The sequence below is a fragment of the Notothenia coriiceps genome, unplaced genomic scaffold (genome assembly GCF_000735185.1).
Source record: "Notothenia coriiceps isolate Sejong01 unplaced genomic scaffold, NC01 NC01_scaffold00018231, whole genome shotgun sequence".
NCBI lineage: Eukaryota > Metazoa > Chordata > Actinopteri > Perciformes > Nototheniidae > Notothenia > Notothenia coriiceps.
Window position 1 is genome coordinate 11,234 of NW_011350932.1, and position 20,975 is coordinate 32,208.

The 20,975-nt window shown below is 39.8% G+C and overlaps 2 protein-coding genes across 2 annotated transcripts in view; one reads left to right on the forward strand and one right to left on the reverse strand.

Moving 5' to 3' along the window:
* The window catches only part of washc4 (WASH complex subunit 4), a 15,120-nt gene extending 5,174 nt beyond the window's left edge, over window positions 1-9,946 (reverse strand). The window contains exons 1-23 of the mRNA XM_010777414.1: window positions 9,805-9,946; window positions 9,016-9,155; window positions 8,856-8,909; window positions 8,694-8,759; window positions 7,302-7,347; window positions 7,127-7,194; window positions 6,960-7,042; window positions 6,709-6,751; window positions 6,515-6,618; window positions 6,062-6,182; window positions 5,742-5,865; window positions 5,528-5,655; window positions 5,225-5,385; window positions 5,013-5,139; window positions 4,621-4,746; window positions 4,430-4,537; window positions 4,158-4,304; window positions 3,998-4,077; window positions 3,447-3,552; window positions 3,061-3,177; window positions 1,799-1,967; window positions 1,041-1,195; window positions 884-958 (exon numbers count right to left, since the gene is read on the reverse strand). Of these exons, the coding sequence (XP_010775716.1) occupies window positions 884-958; window positions 1,041-1,195; window positions 1,799-1,967; window positions 3,061-3,177; window positions 3,447-3,552; window positions 3,998-4,077; window positions 4,158-4,304; window positions 4,430-4,537; window positions 4,621-4,746; window positions 5,013-5,139; window positions 5,225-5,385; window positions 5,528-5,655; window positions 5,742-5,865; window positions 6,062-6,182; window positions 6,515-6,618; window positions 6,709-6,751; window positions 6,960-7,042; window positions 7,127-7,194; window positions 7,302-7,347; window positions 8,694-8,759; window positions 8,856-8,909; window positions 9,016-9,155; window positions 9,805-9,865 (2,409 nt within the window). The 5' untranslated portion in view covers window positions 9,866-9,946. The remainder of the gene's footprint in view (window positions 1-883; window positions 959-1,040; window positions 1,196-1,798; window positions 1,968-3,060; window positions 3,178-3,446; window positions 3,553-3,997; window positions 4,078-4,157; window positions 4,305-4,429; window positions 4,538-4,620; window positions 4,747-5,012; window positions 5,140-5,224; window positions 5,386-5,527; window positions 5,656-5,741; window positions 5,866-6,061; window positions 6,183-6,514; window positions 6,619-6,708; window positions 6,752-6,959; window positions 7,043-7,126; window positions 7,195-7,301; window positions 7,348-8,693; window positions 8,760-8,855; window positions 8,910-9,015; window positions 9,156-9,804) is intronic.
* A 2,070-nt stretch (window positions 9,947-12,016) lies between these two features.
* LOC104950839 (solute carrier family 41 member 2) lies at window positions 12,017-17,642 on the forward strand. Its single transcript, XM_010777415.1, has 10 exons — window positions 12,017-12,097; window positions 12,336-12,443; window positions 13,699-13,770; window positions 13,928-14,072; window positions 14,728-14,874; window positions 15,113-15,260; window positions 15,440-15,519; window positions 16,391-16,522; window positions 16,720-16,868; window positions 16,953-17,642. Exons 1-10 carry the CDS (start codon window positions 12,017-12,019, stop codon window positions 17,127-17,129), a joined length of 1,239 nt encoding a protein of 412 aa, XP_010775717.1. The 3' UTR covers window positions 17,130-17,642.
* The last annotated feature ends 3,333 nt before the right edge of the window (window positions 17,643-20,975 follow it).

A 20,975-nucleotide genomic window follows, 5' to 3' on the forward strand; every position in this document is an offset into this window, starting at 1 on the left:
AATAAAAAACAAAACGGTTTTAATTAGGTCAACTAAAATATGCGTCACATCCTGCTACGGTCCCGCGCTAGCGCCTTGTCTTGCAGGCGAATAACCTGACCCCCTGCTCGATGAGCGAACTATGGATAAATCAAAGAAAAGAAAAGTATCGGAGGAACACAGAGGGTTTAATTCTGCTTGGTTAGAGTTATCTGCTTTCACAGCAAACGATGCTGGCTTACTGGTATGTTTGATATGTGGAGAGAAGTTGTCAAAGGTGCTGCAGCCTCTCTTATTGGAGGAAAAACACGGAAGAGGAAGACAGCTGACGATCTTCAGTCATAATTCAATCAGTTAACTCTTTTTAGGGTGCAGCTATAGGTTTTATTTATTTATTTAAGTGGGCCCATTTCAATTATATTCATTTTCTTCAAATATGCAGAGGACTCCCCAAGTGCTGTGTTTAATTTATTTTAAAGTAGGCCTGTGTATATATTTTTTTATTCTCCTTATAAGAGTTCTTTGTTTATTATTAGAGCTAAACAGTTTTCTATAATGTAGTAAATAATAAATGCAAAAAAACTGTAGTTCTTGTCTATGACATAACAATATGCAACTTTATAAGCTATCAAGCTATCATGTTTTGTGGCTACAGACAAAAACAATTTGTGGAAAAGGGGGCAAAATGGCTCTTTTGGTCAAAAAGTTTGCAGACCCCTGGGATAGGTTAATAACTTCAGAATGAACTACGTCTGAAAGCAGAAGTCTAGGGCAAATAATTGCCAGCCTCTTCAGTGCGGGTCACAAAGTCAGATGCATTGTGGGACATGTAGTTTATGGGCAACGTGCTTCTGTAATGCGGAACGTAACCTTATAATAAACCTGGTTTATGGTTTATAAATACCTGGTTGTTGAGATTATAGAGGTAGCGTGACACAAAAACGTGAATGTTCCTCATGATTTCCAGAACGTCCAAACCCTAATAGAAAACACAGGGGATCGGTTAATACTTTGGATATAAACTCCACCTGTCATGATGTTCAGGCTGCAGCCACACCGACCTGCTCCAGAGTCTGGCTGGGCAGGTAGGCCTCCGTCATCGTGAGTCCATAGCGCTGCGTGGCGAGGTTTCTCATCTCACTGTAGGTGGCCCAGTCGTGCAGAGCCACAGTGGTTAGGTTGTAGAAGGTTTTATCCAGGTAGTGGGTCACATAGGCTGTACAGACGTTCAAATAAGATTTGTCATAATAAGTCACTTTCTCAATTAGCATTATCTTACAGCAGTTGTCAACTTCAGACGTGACATATAGTTCATTTTCTTGAACAGATTCAAGTGTATTTGTGCTGAATTATATATATTTTTTAAAGTATGGCTACAAAATGTGGATAACAGTGTTGAATATTGCGATTATGATATTGCTTATGAAAAAGTTAACTAAGTTATGTCTGCTGCTGTCAGTATACTGCCTAAATGCAAACATACCCTTCTTTAACAAATTGAAATGAACACAAATGGCACCATAAAAAAAAAGAATTACACTTTTTAAAGAACAGTTTTCTAAAGATACTCTTTCATCCAACTAAAAAAGAAGTGCTTTTGTAAAACTGACGTTGCTGCACTGAAACAGAAACAGCACTATCAAGCTGCCCACCTCAGCCAACATTCAATAATAATAATAAAACATTGAATGCATCTGAATTTGACATTAAATGAAAAAACTCATTCAAATAAGTGCAGTAGAAGCTCTTAGGAAATGCCAAAGAGAACAGGACTGAAATAGGATATGAGGGTACATGTATGGAAACTGTTTCTCTTCACCTTTGATGAGGATGAAGCGGTTGAAGAATCGGATAGGTTTGATGGAGAAGAAGTGTGCCATGTCCTTCATGCCGACTTTGAAAGGGTTCCTGTCGTCCAGCTTCAGGTGTGTGTGGACAGAGAGACGCAGGTCCTTCTCTATCTCCTTACACAGCTTGTCCAGCAGGTGCTGCAATGACAATGTTGAAATGATCTATATTACTGTATATGATCATGTGTTTTAAGCCATTGTTAGAAAAATATCACTCGACACCAGGTTGAGAATCAATGATCAGGTTCTAATTTATTCTTGCAAGAAGGAGCAGAGTTAAATCACATACAAAGGATATGGGTTAACTCACACACATGAGGTATGTTGCTCAACGGAGCTGCAAAATACATCAGGCTTACAGTATATAGTCCAAAACACAGGAGATAACAACAAAGTCTTAAATCGAGGTGGCGCTAATATCAGCCGCGGGTGTCGGAAAGTTGGGTCATCTGTGATGTCTTCTGGAAAGAGTCACGTACTTCCTTCACGCTTCATAGAAATGAGATATTTAGGAGACAGCAAGTCTGTCTTCTCCACAACCTGAAATGCCCTGCCTCCTCCAAGAAGAGGCAGCTGCAAGGTCATACACAGTTCAGAGCCACACATGATATCAGTGCATTAAAACAACCCAAAGAGTGGAGAAAACAGTATTTCTCCAACAGCCATGCTAGTGAGTTATTCATTTAGTGTACTTAAAAGAGGCCCATCTATGTCTTCACCAGCAGTTGTACACATTAGCATGTGTGGTAACTGCTTAATAAGGTCATGAAATCTAGGATCAAGTAAACTCTGAGGAGACAGAGGATGTAACATATATGACTGTATAAGGCTAGAGCATGTCTGCCACGCACAAGGATGCAGCATATGACTTTATAAGGATAGAACATCTCTGCCACGTACGCTGTTTCAAGTGTATATAACGTGTACGATTCTCTTGCTCTGTGGGGGCATTACACGATTCACTGCTTTGGAGCAATGTAATGTGTCTCATCATAGAGCTGTACAGCAATATAATAATTAACGTCAACTATCTCTGTGTCTTTGTTTTATCGATTCCTCTTTGTCTTATTCTTTAATGTTGTGAGTGTTACATTGGATCCACGACAACAACAAGATTTAAAAATGAAGGTTAATGACTGCTGCAATGCTGGTGGTGTGTACACTTCTACACCATACTGTGTATTTCCTCTTCCTGCCTCTACCATCTGGTTCCTCTATTTCGACCTCTCACCTCGTTGAACACGTCCATGATCTCCTTGTCGTAACTCTCCAGGAGCTGGTCACATGATTCCATGTGTTTGGCGTGCAGCATGGAGGGCACACTGTCCCTCAGAGCGCTGAACATGTACTGCTCCAGCCAATCAAAGACAGCATCCAGGAAGGCAGAAAAACAGAGCAACCAATCAAACACAGAAACTAACATTTAAAATCATAAACATAGAGATAACATTTGATATACCTTTGTATATCATTAATGGTCTTTGTATCTGCTAAACCAGTAAATCCAACTTTCAAAACTCAAGGAGAAAGTTAGGTTTCGCCATAATTGATTTAAAAAAGGATCTTTTGGGATCTTGCAGACATGATTAGAAGTCTCGCTCTTGTCTGTCTGCTTACGTGTATTCGTGCTGCGTCCACGGCGTTGTCGTACACATCATCGAGGTAGATAGGGAACACAGCTCGGTGCCAGTAAAGGAAACTACAGTCACACTGCAGCTTCACCCTGAGGAAGAAACAAAAACAGTCCCTAAGTACGCCTAAAGTAGGTCAAAGAAAATATCAATTGGCTGACAAGTCCAAAATTAGCATCCACCAAGTATCAGATGACTGCAAGACTGTTTCACTAGATAATCGATGACAGTCAGCTGCCAAAGCGATTAATGGGTAAGGTGTCAGCATCTTCATGATTTGGTTTTACAAAGAGCTTGCCTTGAGCCTTTTCTCAAAACTACGAGGTGGTTTAGCTCATTTCCTACGAGGCATCACAAAACACCAAACTGCTGACTATGAAATGAGATTTTGTAAAGCTGTCACACAAAGCAGCAGCATCTAAACTTTAAAAGTTGTCTTTCTGCCTGGAGGGTTAAACAATTGTCCAGCTCTTGGCACAAGGAGCAAAAACAGATTGAAATGTTGTTCAACTCATTCTGAAAGAAGAAAAAGCCCACCTCTCACTCAGCTCGCTGATCAGATCCAGCTTCTTCAACACGAGCTGCAGTGGAAGCAGCTCCTCGTCTTTGAACGTTTTCTAAAAGAAAGCAGATGTTATTCGATATTAAGCAAAGGAATGTTTTGTATCCAATTAAGCACCAACTTATCCCAACGTACCAGCTGCGTGCCGACACACAGTGCCAGAGACACCACGAGGCGCCGCTCCTTTGTGCTGGGTCCACTCAGAGCATTTTCTGCCATCACCAGAGAGGATAGCACATCCAGCCGCTGCTCACTGTACTTCTTATCTGAGATCACCCTTTTCTTCAGGGAATAAATACACAGAGTTAGTCCTCTAGTTAGAAAAATATAAACATTCCACTCACGTCACAACTGCATAAACTCCTCCTGTCAATAACAAGCAAATAATTGAGTGTGTTTGTAATTACCTTGGCGTTGCCGATGGAGTTGAGGGCCTGCGACTGCAGCTGCTGAGTGATGTGAGAAACAGAGTCTGCTACAACCATGGAGCGCCTGTGAAACGTGTGCTCCACAGCCTGAGAGGAGCCACACATCACATGAGTGTATTAGTTTTAATCAAACTGACAAGGCACTGGTGGGAAAACAGGAACACACTCACCTTGAGCAACTCCACCAGTCGACACAGAGCTTTGACAGAAGTCTTGGTCATGGGCCGCTGCATCGACATGTACATGTTCATGGTGGTTTTAATGATGGTGCCGATGCTGTATGCATACAGAATGCCCTGTGAAGGACAGGAAGCGCAGAGGGAACTGTTAGTTAAGTAGTACAAAAAAAGTGTTGTTTTTACATAATAATATGTGGTCAGTTTATCATATTACAGACAAGTACTTATATCACTGAAACTTAGAGACAGGTATTTGGTTGGTCTTTGAGGAGAATACATGTATATTCTGAGCATTTGCAGCAGAATTTCAAAGTGTAAAATGTGAATGCCATGTGGTACCCTCTGTGGTCCAGCTGAGCCTTGTTAATACTGTCAGCTCTTACCTGTACAAACACATTGCACCTGTTGTTCAGGTCTTCTGCCAACTTCTCACTTTTATGCTCCTTGGATATGATGGACTCCATCTTCATCATCCAGGAAGTTACAAACACGTAGTAGGACTGAACATCCCTGAAGAGAAGAGACAACAGTAACAATCAGATTCTACAAATATATAAAAAAAAAAAAAGAAACACTTTTTTTTGTTGCAACTAACTTTGTTAGTGTCACAGCTCTTTGCTGCAGGTAGGCGTCTCTCTGCGCTCTGATGGCCTGTAGACTCTTCTTATCCATCAGCTTAGCTGCAGCTGGGACTTTAGCGATGAGGAAAGTGTCGGGAAACCAGATGATGTTAGCAGTAAGAGTGACAGCTGGAACCTAGAGGAACACACACACACACACACACACACACACACACACACACACACACACACACACACACACACGATATTTTAAAGATAAATAAACAGAAGAAGATGAGGCAGTCGGATAGAGAACAAAGGCAAGAACCCATAACTACCTTTTTACAAACATCCAGCAGCGCCTTGTAGAACTTTTTGTCAACACTCCTGAAGATGTGAAAGTGAAGCACAAAGAGGCCACAGACACCTGCATACTTATCCCTCTGGTCAATCTCCGAAGGTTCCCCTGAAAACAACAAAAGGCACACAGACATAAAACACTGGAAGCTGCAGGAAAGCGCAAACCAGTTAATCCTGAGAAGAGAAACTGACCAATTTTGGACTCAATATTGGTGAATATGGTGCGGATGTTGAGGGCAAACTCCTCTGCAAAGGCACTGTTTTTGGCAACAGATACTCCTTCCCCCGGATCGTCGAATCTCTGCTCCACACAGGCCTGTCAGACAGCATCAAAAACCATGTTTTCAATGTCCCTCAGAGGACCTCAACACAATATTAGACTTAAAATGATCTATGCTCACAATGGAATTTGCATATAAGCACAAACTTGGAACCACCAACTTTTCAGCAAAGTCCTCAAACTAAGACAATGAATCCTACATCATAATCAAGGCCTGAAACAGTGGAGTCACCTGCAGTATCATGCCATCCAGCATCTGTCCCTCGAGCTTGAGCAGCAGCTTCTCGAATGGTTTCAGTTTCTCTTCAGGAATGGAAAATTTCCCAGGGTTATGGTGCACAGATTTCAACAACCTACAACCAACAGGAGGATGTAATTACAGAGGGCTTCATCCTAAATCATACATTAAACACAAGTATGTAAACGTTTATCATACACATATTCTCATTTCTGGTTTAGAGACATGAAAGTAGGTTTAAAATGCAGAAAATGTAAGGTATCATAAATATAAATGTGTCTTAGATCAAATCAATGCACGTATATTTAAGTGAAATTGAAAACAACAACTTAACTAAAGCCACTGAGAGCTGTCCTTAATAGTCCTCCAGATACATTCAAATTTTGACATGGAATATTGGGAATTTCAGGGCCTTTCTTATTGGTTCCCATAACTGTGTGTGTTTACCTTTTATACATCTTCCAGTGATCTTTTAGTGTGCCGTGATTCTCCATGATCTCATCGAGTGTGAGCAGAACCACTAATAACTCCCCGAGGTGTTCGTACACTGTCTGCAGAGGGAACATCAAACAGACATGGTACAAATATTTAGAGATTGAGATACAGAGATGGAGAATTTGTTTCGAAAATCTTAAACCCACCTGAAAATGGACACCTGACGACTCAATGACTTTTGTTGCACCCCTGAAATATGAGAGATGCTTTGTATCATTTGTTTGACATTGTAACAGAGTCAAAGATGCAATAAGCACAACAACGCATTCTGTTTGTTGTTTGTTTCTCTGCTTCATGTGAAGTGCACAAAGGCTCTTTTGACGACGTGGGTTCTCGAGCCATTTCAACAAGCACAGTACGTTGACTGTGAATACTTGCTACAGTTGAAGGATCTTACTTGTTGCTGTTGTAGAGGGCAGCCAGTTGATGAACAATGTTGACCACCACTTCATAACATCTTGTCACAAAACAGGAAAGTTCCTACCAATGGACAAAGCGAACAACTATCAGTGTTTCTGGATTTCAATCAAATACAAGTGACGACATAAATGATCCATTATCTACCTGAAGGAATGAGATAAATCTGCCCATCTGTATCTGGGACTCTCCTTCGACAACGCTGGTATCAGACACTGTAACACAAAATAATGTATACGTTTTATAATAATTTAATCAACAATTACTGAGTAACACTTAGATTACATCTAGTGTAAAAGTAGATATTAATTGCTGACATTACCTCCCTCTCCATAGTACAATAAGCCATTGTAGAACTTGGTTTCTGCCTGCAGGGGGAAATAAGTTAAAGGTAGGGTAGGTAAGTTTGAGAAACCAGCTCGAGTGTGCTAGAATTTGAAAATACACGACCGGAGAAAATCTGCCTCTTCCTTACAGAGCCCCTCCTCCAACACACACGAACGCGCACATGACCAATGAGGGCATGAGATAAGTTTGTGCACAGATGGAAGGCTGACAGGCAGGAAGGCCATCCATTTATTTTAACCGGGCCGGCTAAAATGATTGGTCGTGCTTTTTACAGTACTACGGCTTCCACAGATGACATTTTTTTATGGATTTTTTGTCAAAGCACTTAAGATATTCATTGCTATCGGGATGTTAAGAGCATTCCATGGAATATAACAAAAAGTGTATCTCGAGCCGGTTTCTCAAACTTACCTACCCCACCATTAAGCCCACAGAATCAGAATTTGTATCTCACAGCACAGACAAGGGATTTCAACAACAGTTTGAAGAGATTTATTTAGATCTCTATGACTGGGTCAATGTTTTGTTTATGACATACACAAGCAGTGATGTGATACACAATCCTGCCATTGGTGTCACACTATTCCACTAATCAGCAAGTAGCGTTCACATGCCAAGATATACAGTAAAACGCAAGATGACTGCAAGCTAGTAAACATGGATGCAAACAATGCTATGATTCTTTATTTATGATAGACTTTAAAAATAGGTATAGTACTCATTTTCAAGTAAACACATGCGTTTTGGGTTTCTCCAATCACATGTTTACATTACGCGTTAATGTTCAAGAAACTAATTACATTTAAATTAGGTTTCTCATACTTTGTGTCTGAATGTAGCTGTATTCTGATATGGAGATTGTGGTATTACTGTTTTAATAAAGTAATCATTAACTTTGAAATGTTACTTTTAACAAATGGTATCCTGAGTATGGAATGTAGTAATGGTATTCTTGCTCTCTTGTAACTCTTTAAAATGCCGTCTGTTTCTCACTGAAGGGGGTTCACTTAACAGCTTCAATATTGCTTTTAGAAAGCAACTGATTTTAAGTTGCAACAACGTTCCAATCTGCTCTAATTGGTCAGAGTGTCTGTGTATCTGTGCACACACCATCTGCATTGCCACTTTTTACCCATGTATTGTATAGTTGTGAGATCAAAACTTCTCATTTAAAAAACTGTTTCTTAATATGAGAAGTGTAAAACTTGTTACTTTCACAATATGAATGTAGCACCTGGGCCTGCTTTGAAATCAAAAGACATAAGCGTTCATTGTTTACATAATGGGACCTTCAACCAATAGCAGACAGACACAAACCAAACTAATTTCACATTAGCTCAGAGTGAAGTGTTCTGAGCAGGCTTACCTCATACTTGAGCTTCTTTACTTCACTACAGAGAGCAGCATATACTGTGATGACTTTGTTCAGAACCTGCACACAATGGAAGCAATATTAGCCAAATCTAAACAAGTACAATTGTGTAGATAAGTGTCTTGAAAACTAAAGATTTTGTGTGTTTCTATTTACCTTGTTGTCTGTTTTAATTAACTCCAATAAAGATGATTGCTCGTACGGGAGAAGCTGAAAGAGAGTAGAACATATAGGGAAGGAAGATGTGTGTGAATTGAGAAAGCACAATGTCAGTGTTTTCAGGTTGATGTACAAGTACTAGTGTTTGATGTTTTACCTTCAGGGCGATGGGGTCCAGAGTGAAATCCCACACATCTCCTATGGAGTCATCCAGAGCTTCCTCAATACCCCTCAGCTGGGAGGTGTAGTCCTCCAGAAACTTGCTGTAGTTCTTGAGTTGAACCTCTGTGTGTATTTCTGTAGGGTGGAGGGTTTGATCAAGTACACTGCAGCAGGCTATTCACTGTGATTTAAACACTAATGTTGTTACAGCTAGATTAGGGTAAATGTCCATTAATGCTTGCTCAAATGTGAACGTAATAGTCTCATTCGAGAAATAGATGCACAATCTTATCCAAAACAATTTCCTATCTGCGGGGGGCACTGCATAATAACCGCAGGACACCTTACACACAAATACATAAAACCCTACCATTGTCCATTTTGTTTTCTAGGAGGAAGTTAGTGTCCACTATTTTTGCAGTGTTTACTATAAACCACTGTCAAAATGACCCAAGTGTCATTAGGCTGTCAGGCTGATCAGCTGTTAGCTATGTGACTGATAGCCGTGAATAACGTTAAATAACTTTGCTTTTACTTAATTTTACACATTTACTTTTACATATCAACTGCAACCAGCACACTACGCGTTCAAGTATAGCAGATATAGTGAAATAATTTCAGAAGCTTTCCATTTTACGAGCATTTGTTTGCAATTCACAGTAGGAGTTGTTCTGTGGCAGCAAATAGACGGAGCCCAGTGGCTAAGCGTATAGCTAGCAGCGTAAGCTAGCACTGGAGGCTAGTTAAGTTTAGCACGTCGCTATTTATACAGGACTTTACTTACTTTGTGAACCGTCGTCAAAACGGTCAAATTCCCAGTCACTGGCGATTGTTTCTACAGCCATAATGCAAGACCCGGTGACCCAAAACGCTGCTGTTAAAGAGTGTTGCTACACGATCCCATGATGGGTCTCATGATTTTCGTGAATGGTTGCTAGTGCTCATGGGAAATGGAGTCCAGTAGACATGTCACTAGACAGACAGACAGACAGATAGATAGATGGATAGATAGACCCTGTATGTCAAGGGTCAAATAAACACTTCATGTGATAAAACAACATAACAATTACATGGTCACAGCAGGCCAATATTGGACAGCTCCTAACAAATAACTGTTAAATATGTGTGTATCCTGCTGCCTGTCCACTGCCAACGTATTTGAATATGCCTACTGAAAATGTTAGATGGGGTTTACAAAGAGATATGCAGTGTGTGTATGTGTGATTGAGAAGGGGGAGTTGGGCTAAAGTCACACTGAAGACTCAGCTACTATTTAGTGGACGACAGAGTCGACGAGGAAGAGTCACGGTTAGCAGTGCAGAGAGAGAACTCTTCTCCTCGTATGGTTCAAAAATAAGGGTAAGGCCCTTTTTTGTTTCATTTATTCGTTTATTTATCTAACTATTTTCTACATTTTGTTCATTCTATCGAATTGAAATATATAAAAACACATATTGACACATTGATTGTAGAAGTATGTGGGATTAGCAGATATGCTAAAGGAGCACATACACCAACATTTAAACTCAGCATTAAAAATTGATTTGGTATACAAATTGAAACTTTTTTTTTTATTCCTAGTACTTATTTTGTACTTAAACCTTTGATTGTGATCTTGAAGATGATTAGCTCGACTGTAGAAATCCTTTCATACAGTTTGTTTGATGCACCATTCATTGAGATTCCCTCGTGAATCTGCAGATTTGTGAGCACAATATTCCTTTTAGATAACTTGGGCTGCTTAAGGTTCAAGGTTCAAGGTTCTTTATTTTGTCATACGAACATAGTGTAGTTATTCCGATGAAAATCTTAGGTCACAGGCTTCTCCAACAGTGCAACACAATAACACAGATAAACAGAAAAATATAGTGAACCATGTTAAAAGCAAACGGTAAAAAGTAAATAAACACAAACAAAATACCAAAAAGGACAAAGTTGGAGAGGAGCCAAAAGACAATGCGGCCATCTTTCACCGGCGTATTATATCTTAGCCTCAAAGGATGAAATACGGTCTTGGTTCATAATAGTTAGGTTCTTGTTACCTTTTCTAGCAATTGTTGATGGTCAAGTTTACCATGAATATATGACACAATGATGTTTCTCAATCATAATGTTGGTTTCTTTACTTCTTTAGCAGTCATTTTTAATAAGATTTATCTAAAAAGGTTGTAATGTTTTTTTTAGGATACAACGTTTTGTTCAGGGTAATGTTGATGCATTGTGATAAACAGTTGAAGCAGGTTTGTTGATAGGAAAATGATTGACAGTTACATATTTTGGATATTTTCTCGCTCTCAATTCGATAACCTCAGTTGCTTAGTACCTGGTCATCTCTTAGGAATTCCAAATCTAGAGCTTTGTCCTCCCAAACAATGCTGCCTCAGTGTTGCCAATGAGAACAGGCATGAAGAATGATAATGCAGCAATCTGTGCCATCAGATGACCCTGACACAGCCAAGCTTTCCACATGCCAAAGTTGCACACTTGATTTTTCATGGAAATTAAATGTGTGGTACACAACTTTATAACTAAATGCTGAGCTTCTGAATCAATTTATACAGCTTTTGAACCAGTTTTTTCTTGCTGTTTTATTTCTTCTTACTTTTGGCGTTTCTCTTATCCTTTTAGGACCGCTCTGACCAGTGTTGGTGCGACTGTTTCTCAGTTTGCAGAAGCCTCAGGAGTAGCAAGCATCCTGCCAGCTTTACACCATGGTTGTCCCCGAGTCACACAATGACAAACTGTCCCCAAATGGCTCTGTGGGCAGAGGCACCATCCCACAGTACCCATCTGCATCTCAACACTCTGGAAGTCCACAACGTTTTATCTCTAATGGGAGTATTTCAACAATCAGCCCAAGTATCCAGCATGATCCAGAGTACACTGAGACAGACTTTCTAATCCCGAGTCAACTCTACGGTAGATCAACACTCAGTAGATCCACAAGTGCAAAGGATGCGGGTGGCTCAGTTCCACCTGCTGAGTCCCTCCGCTCCATGCTGCTTCAGATCCTGGTGCCTTTTCTGCTGGCCGGGCTCGGGACTATCTGTGCTGGGATGCTGCTTGAAGTGGTGCAGGTGGGTAAACAAAGTAAAGGAGATGTGGTTTACAGTTAAAAGAGGTCATAATGTCTTGGCTTTACAAAATGTGGAAGCTAAATTGTAGAAATTGTATAAAGAACACATTCTAATTTTGCCAGAACGTTTTAATATAATTGTTACGTCTTTTATTATCCTAGGTGAAAATGAAGATGATTTATTCTGTGTTTGTGGTGTTGTTATTGGTTCATCCATATTACGTTTGTTTCCATGGCAGAGCTGGGACGTGTTCCAGGAAATCACAGAACTTTTTATCCTGGTCCCTGCAGTGTTAGGCATGAAGGGTAACCTGGAAATGACTTTAGCCTCGAGACTCTCCACTGCTGTAAGTGTGAATTTTAACACACACACACACACACACACACACACACACACACACACACACACACACACACACACACACACACACACACACACACACACACACACACACACTGTAATTTAATCCATTCCTATGCTTTACCATGATGTACACAAAAAGGAACTTTTTTGTGTTTATATTCTTTATTTGATATATAATTACTAATAAACAACCAGATTTAGAACATTACATACACAATTAAATTAAAACTCCTCGTGTGAAACTCCTCACAGAGCTGTGAAGACCACGGCAGCACATCAACTCGCACAATGTCCCGCAGGACAAGTTGATAATAACAATAGTCCAACCTAAACATAAACTGAAAATAGGTTTTCTTGGAAGGGAAAGAATATGATGATCAAATAATGTTTGTTTTTAACAGCTGTGTAATATGGCTCCATTACTTTCGAAAAAAATTAAACACATTGATGAACAACACTGTTGCACAGGATAAGACTTTCATTCATTGGGATAAAAATAGGATGTTTTTTATTCAATTCCGTTCTTGTGACGTTGATGCTTTTAAGTGCCTTAAGTTTGGAAACCTTTGTAGGTGAAAATAGTCTCAAGAAAGACACTTTTTACTCTGGTTGCTGTTTCATTTTATAAAAACAGCAGCTTTTAAACATGTCCATCTTTAGTAGGAACCACTTAGCGGAGGGATGTTGAAAAGTAATGACAGAATAGTAACAGGTTGGCCTTCGTGTTTCATTGAAGTTATTCTCAATGTATGTTAACAAATAATCCCTATATAGTTCGATTTTCTGTTGAAATGTATGTATGCTTGTGCAATTTAATTATATATTTATTTTCTCAGTCTTTTATCCGTTTTTATGCTTTTGTTGAATACGGGCCATATGTACTCGTAATAGATATAGTCGATTAAGCAAAGCCCAAAAGCGTTCATTTTCATTGTTCACAAGGAATCTAACAATGTATTTGTTTATAGTATTTCTATTTATAATTGGATGTTTAAGTTGGATATTACTGGAGTAGAAGTTATTCACAGTTGTTGTTGATTCTGTTGTTTTAGCTGATGTTGTAACATTATAAACAATATTAATCCATTCATTCTTGACTTTGGAAAAACCAGTTGACAAAGAAATCAAATCCATCCATTAAGTAGCTCTTCTGAAGCTTTTATTTATATCCCATGATCTTCATAAGCAAATCGAGTCTATCAAGTTTTTAATGTATCAGCCACATCTTATGTTTTCAGGTGAATGCAGAAAAAATGGAGTCCACCAGAGAAAAGTGGATGTTGATCATGGGGAACTTGGCGCTGAAGCAGGTACCTTATTTTCTTTCGGCTACAGCCGCTTTGTGATAAACTGTATCTATTTTGTCTGTCAAAAAACGTCCTTGTATCATTACTTCATTATTTCCCTCATGTTATTGCAATCTAACAAGTGTTGTGGGTATTTCTAACGTGCTCCCTCATTTGACAGCTTCAGGCCACAGTGCTCGGGCTGTTAGCCTCTTTGATGGCGACTGTGTTGGGTTGGATGGCAGAAGGACAGATGCCTCTGCATCACATAATGCTCCTGTGTTCTGCCAGTGTTTCTACCACCTTCTTTGCTTCATTGCTGCAAGGTAACAACACAATCTGCCGTACCATTGAAACACCATCACAATCCATCTGTTCAAATAGTCTCTGCTTCACCCTTGACCTCAATCAATTCAGCTCAATGATTCATACATTATACAATGACAGGTGCTGACCTATATCCATTGTGTCCTGTGTTTTGGTCCAGCGGCTTGAAAAAACTGCACCATCTCAGGAAATTGACTATTTTTCTTGAAAAGAGCTGCTTTTCATGATGGACATTATGCTAAGAATGTGAGAATAAACAGAGGGAGTGTGGAGAGTCGCATCTAAGAAATTTAAAACAATTCTAGAAAAGTTGTACAACTTTTGGGGACACAATGTCCTTTTATTAAACAACAATTTGAATTGTAGCACATGCTAATTTTCACAAGCTCAGTGCCACATATGAAGATGTTTAGCTATAAATTGGGGCCTGCATTCACACAAGGTACTCATTCTTTCCTCTGCTGCCCCTACATAACTTTTATTTTCTTAACAATTAACATTGAAAATAAATAATACTAAAATTAAATTTTTAGGGCCCTTTTAGTTCCATTCAGGTTGAAATTAAAACATTTTTCCCACAGAATGAATGCCTTCCTTACCGATCCCATGTCACCTAATAAACTACGATTTTACATTGTTTTTATCCGGCTGTAGGTATTATTATGGTGGGAGTGATCCTTGGCTCCATGCGGATGGGAATCAACCCTGATAACGTGGCCACACCGATGGCTGCCAGTTTTGGAGATCTCATCACTCTTGCCTTGCTGGCCTGCTTCAGTCAGTGGTTCTTCTCCCTCATAGGTAAAAACAACAAGGACAACAAGGTGGTCTATTTCAATCGGTTTAACATACACAAGAACATTATGGAATAATGCTATACATTGGACACCCATGGATCAGAGGTCATGTAATTTTACTGTTGGCCAACAGATGGTACTCATGATCCTGGAACCAACTCATCCATAAGGATCATGAACCTAACAAAAACTGAATCCTTGTTGCAAATACAGGTATAGATAATGAGTTTTTGTCTTGACAGAGCTGTATCCCTACGTGTTGTACCTGGTGGATATGTTATTTATATGCCTGATTCCTCTTTGGGTGGTCATCTCCTCCAAACATCCAGCCAGTCAGCTCCTGCTCCGCACGGGCTGGGAACCAATCATAACAGCTATGGTCATCAGCAGGTACTGACCCTAGTCTTTACTGACCTTTCAGAAAGCATGCTATTATATTGAAGACTAGTTAACTATCTTTGTTTAGTTGTGGATTCCCAAAGTTATACATTCAGTAAATGATTAGTTAGTTTGTCAAAATGTAGAACTTTATAAGGAGGAATGCATGTTTTTGTCTGTCTTTCTTTTAGTATTGGAGGACTTATTCTGGACAAGGCTGTATCCGATCCAAACCTGGCAGGAATCATAGTTTATGCACCAGTCATAAATGGTGAGTCAGCCTCTTTTGGAAGGGCATATTGGCCTGAACTCGAGTATGTGAGAAGTATGGATCTCTTTCCTTTTCTCCCCGAGGTCACTTTTTGACCTGTCTGCGACTGCTGAGTTGATTTAAGACACGGATCCAACCAAAATGGCAAGGTCTAACCTTTACCAGTCTCGGCGAAACAGGCTAACCAAGTATCAATACTCAACATTATAAGCCATTTAATGATTACCTGGAAAGGTGGAGAATATGTATGAGATGTGCATTGTGGAAAAAACTGCTTGTGGGGCTCAAAGTGCCACAAGCAGTATTATTGATCTCAGGAGAGCATAACACTGTGCAACTTTAACTTAAATTGCTAGATTGATAAATAGCACTAAAGGTAAGAGCAAACTTATTTTAATACAAAAGTGCCATGATCAGCTCCATCTGTTAAATAGATTTGAAAAAAAGTATTGAATCCAGCTGTTTCTGTGAGATCTGTTGGTCTGCCCCTCCCCCTGTCTGGTATTTTCATTCTCTGCGGCGGATGTTGATGCCCCAACCCCCCTCTGGAGAACTGCCTCTAGACACATTTTTCCACCCCAGATCAATGTGACTATTTGTATTTTAATTATGAAATTCCTTCTGCCGATGCATGAGTTATGGAAATGAGGGTTTTCATCATTTGCAGCTGCCAAACACACCATTACCTTGAATCTATCAAGAAATGTTCTTAATGTGCAAATTAGAATTTTGGAGGTGAAGTCGCTGGGAACTATGTCAATTTACAAAGTCAGTCTACAGGAAGTACTAATGTAAAATGTAAAATAGATCCCTTTGTTGTAGTTGCTGTGTGAAGTCAGATGAGTGCTCTCTACATTGTCTTTCTTTACAGGTATTGGAGGGAACCTCGTCTCCATTCAGGCCAGTCGTATTTCCACTAATCTGCATTTGAATTACTCACATAAAGAGGTACCTGAAGACCGTAAAGGCTGTTTTAGCCCTTGCCACACTTTCTTTGGTTCAGGTAAAGATCGATTTTTTGTTTATTTAAATAACATATACACACACACACACACACACACACACACACACACACACACACACACACACACACACACACACACACACACACACACACACACACACACACACACCTTAAAGGTAGACAGTGAAGGGAGCACACACTTACACACTCTCTGATGTTTATCTTTGTCATGGCAGGAGCAAACCATCGATGTGCTCAGGTTCTTCTTCTTCTGGTGATCCCCGGTCAGATCGTCTTCTTACACGCTATCCACCTTTTAAAAGGAGGCCACACTTTGCCCAGTGCTCTCTTCACTGGTGCCTTCTTGTCTGCTTCCCTGATTCAGGTGAGTCACAAGTAACAAATGTCGTCATTTTCCCTCTGCACACTTAATCACTGTCTCACAACACCACTTTTGTCCATCTCTCAGGTCTTCTGCCTGCTTTGCATAGCAGACTGTATGGTCCACTTCCTGTGGCGTCAGGGTAAAGACCCCGACAGTTACTCAATACCCTACCTCACAGCCCTTGGAGACTTACTAGGCACAGTTCTCCTCTCTCTAGCCTTTGTCCTGCTGTGGTACTTTGGTGACTCAGGCATTGTATAGGTTCAAAGAAAGGAACATTTTGCAACAAAAACTCACTTATTTCAAAGAGATAACAAATATAAATGTAAAAGTAACTGAACATTTTCAACAAAGACAGTCATCTATTTATTCTTTACATTTTGTTTCACTTTGTCATAAGTATCCAACTAACAGATTTAACAAATGTGGTATTTTTTCACGTCAATTTATAATCCTCAATCTGCCGGTTTCCTGACAACATTGCCAGTCTTTGTTGACCTTATGTCCCCCGATGAGCAACTTTGCTTGCTATTCAGTTTGGGGCCTTACAGGATGTTTATTAAAGCATTTTCTGTGTTTCACAGCAACTTGCCAAATATATGGATGCTCACAATAAGCTTAAGGCTCATATAGCACAGTAAGGGGCACTTCATTGTAGCAACACTTATTAAGAAACATGCTTTTGTGACCTTTTTCTCATTACACCAATTGTTATTATATATGAAACAAATAGAATGTTCCTAACTTAATACAAAAGTTTGGTAAAAATGTGGAACTTAGCCAAAATGATGTTTGTGGGGGAAACTTCTGAAGCAATTGGAGACAGGACTCAGAGAGACACGAGGAGAGCTGGAGCTTTGATGGCAAACGCTGATGGTTTATTTGGAGCTTCGGCCGGAGAATTCACAAGACATGTCATGGGCCATGATCTGATCACACGATTGAGATGCCAAATCAATTCTGAGGGATCTCCTCTCTGGTAGGAGGTTTTAATTATAGTTCGCTGAGGGTAATCAACATTCTTCAATAGATAGACTAAACAGCTGGTGAAACTGAATCACATTTGTTGTCGCTTATGGCTCGGGGTCATCTACACCCCGAGAAGGATGTGTTCCAGGTGTCCCACAACAATAACTATCTCTGACCGAGAGTTGCCCGGTCATAAACTGGTAACAACAACAAAATGCTAGGGCATCCCCTCCTTAAGGGAGATAGCGGCTGCCCAAGGTTGGGCATCTGCGTCAGAGGACGAAGGAGGACATGCAGGGAAAATTATTCCCTGACAATGTATATCATTTTGGATAACAGGAAGTGTAACACTACTTGGTCTTCTGAATTTGTATTTCATCTGTTTACTTTGGGTTCTTCCATTTGAATTTTGTTTCATTTGGATGTGGAGCTTGGCATAATGTGAGTCCCCTTTATCACCAATGACACAATGCAAAAACTTTCGCTTCATAAAAAATGTTTTACAAAATGAAAGAAGAACTGAATAATTACATATTGTTAGAAAAATATCATTCGTCACCGGCTTGAGCTTCAATATCAGGATACATGTATTTATTATCCTCTCAAGAAAATGGAAGTCGTTATCACATACAGAGCATTTGGTACAACTAGTTCCCAGAACAGTGTCCTTCACATGCTTAAGAGAGCGTGTTACACAGTCACAAGATGCAGGCATACCGGTTCAAAGCAGTATTCAATCTTTAGTTTGGATTAGCTAAGAGCCACGTCAGAAATGATCATGCTTGTCATATGTCTTTCTCCATAGAGACTGAATCATCATGTTAATCACATACAGTAGCTATCATATGCCTACAACACTGTGTCCGGACGCTCTTCTCTGTAATCATACATCCTTTCATGTACACAGCTACAGTTGGGCCTTGTTATCATGTGCTACTCTGATATTGGAAGAGTACATTCAGTATTTTCCCAACACATATTTACATGTTGGTACAGAGATTGGTTTTCTTTTTATTCTTGTTTTAAATGTTATGCAAGGCCCTATAGATATTTCGATTTTATCGATAGACTTTGTAGCTTTTACATCTTTAAATACTGGGTGCAAATGGCATTTTTCTTTTTCATTAATGTTTTTACTTTCACTCATGTCTTTTTATTACAATTAAAATATTTACAAATCATCTGAGTGAGAAGAAAAAGGTAAAATCAATAAGTTAATTTAAGTTGCTTTTAAATCTATGCATCATCTTCACAATTGCAAATGCAGACCATCTGCTCGTATCTGTTTGTTTGTTTGTCTAGGAACTTTTTATTCAGCTGATATTGATTTCTGGAGGTTTCATAATTCTTGTCTCCACATTCCATTATTAATGTTTTGTATGCTGATTTGATACATCACATTGTCAGCCTCTCCGGTTGATATTCTGGGCTCTCTCCACAAAAACGCCCTCCCCTCTCTTATGAACCTTGGAGTGACCTTCGATAACGCTTTTAAATCCGACAAGCAGGTCAGCTCCGTAGTCAAAACCTGCTTTTTTAAAATAACACTATTTGCCAAGACCAAGTCATTTTCATCTTTTAACGACCTAGAAAGAGTTATTAATGCCTTCGTTACCTCGAGACTGGACTACTGCAACGCTCTGTATGTGGGTATGGACCAGGCCTCAATTAGACGCCTGCAGCTGCGCGTCTTCTCACTGGCCACAAAAAGCGTGACCACATCACCCCAATTCGGGCCTCACTACACTGGCTTCCAATTCGGTTCCGAATTTATTTTAAAATCCTTTTATTAGTTTTCAAAGGCCTAAATGGGCTGGCTCCAGTTTATATAGCCAAACTCCTCCATCGCCACACCCCAGCCAGAGCTTTTAGGTCTGCTGACCATTCACAGCAGCTGGCCCTAGGCTCTGGAACAGTCTGCCCCTCCATGTGAGGTTAGCCCAGACCCTAGGGATTTTTAAATCCTCACTGAAGACACACTTCTTCTCTCTGGCCTTCTAGTCAGAGCTGAGCATGATACCTGACATTTCCCTGTGTTTAGTCTTTATATTAATGTTGTACATTTCTTGTCCTTTCTTTCATATGTTATTGTAGTGTGCTTTTATTACATGTACAGCACTTTAAATGTGCTTTATAAATAAAACTTGATTTTATTTGATAACTATATTTATTATGCTTTTGTATTCTTATTATAATTTGATTTAAAGTTTTATATTTCTTTGATAAACTGTAGTTACATAAATCCTTACGATATAAGCCATGTCCGTAAAGACTCTTGGTCTGACTACATCCATGTGTATAAATAAACCGACTTTTGAGAATCATCTTGTGGTCTGATTAATATCCACTTCCTTTAGTTTTGTAGACTGTGTACAGGAAGGGAGATAACACACATGCTGACACACAGCTCTGCATTCTCACATACTGTGGTGTCCCTGTCAGGTAATCCTCAAAATATAAGACTTGTGGGCATCCAACTCGAATTTCTCTGCAGCAGGTATATTAGAGAGTCTAGCCTGGAGGTTGGGGGTTGTGGTAGTCAACACACTCTCACTCCCTAAACGTCCAGGAGCGACGCTTGGTCAGGGTCCCGTGGCATGCAGTTGGGACGCGCCGAGGCTCCTTCAGCTTCATAAATGGAAGCAAAGTGCTTTCAACTGATTGCAATGTATTCCCATTGACGGCGGTATTTTCTATTTCATGGTAGCACCGCACCCGTTTATGTCGGCAGCTCTTAAAGGCAATGTGAGCGTCCATTCCCATTGGATAACGGAGAATTGTACACCCGGAAGTAAGTATTCTCCTTACTGTCGATTGATTTAACAGTTATATCTCCACTACTCATCAACTCAAAAACACCAGATTGTCTTTGTTAATTAAACGACATTGATAGGTTTAAATTGTGTACAATGCTTTTGTGTTTTCCCCCTTCAATTCTGAGAAACAACTTGTTTTCTCTGAAATGTGGAGCGCCAAAGAGATTACACTACCCACAATCCCCAGCTATTGTTGTGACGACGCCTGTCCGCTTTGCGACAAACCCCGTGATTAATCTTCAAGCTCTGGGATTGGATGTTGGAGTGGCAGTGCGCCAAATTACGCCGAGCGTCAAGCTCTTTGAAATGGAACGAAACCACG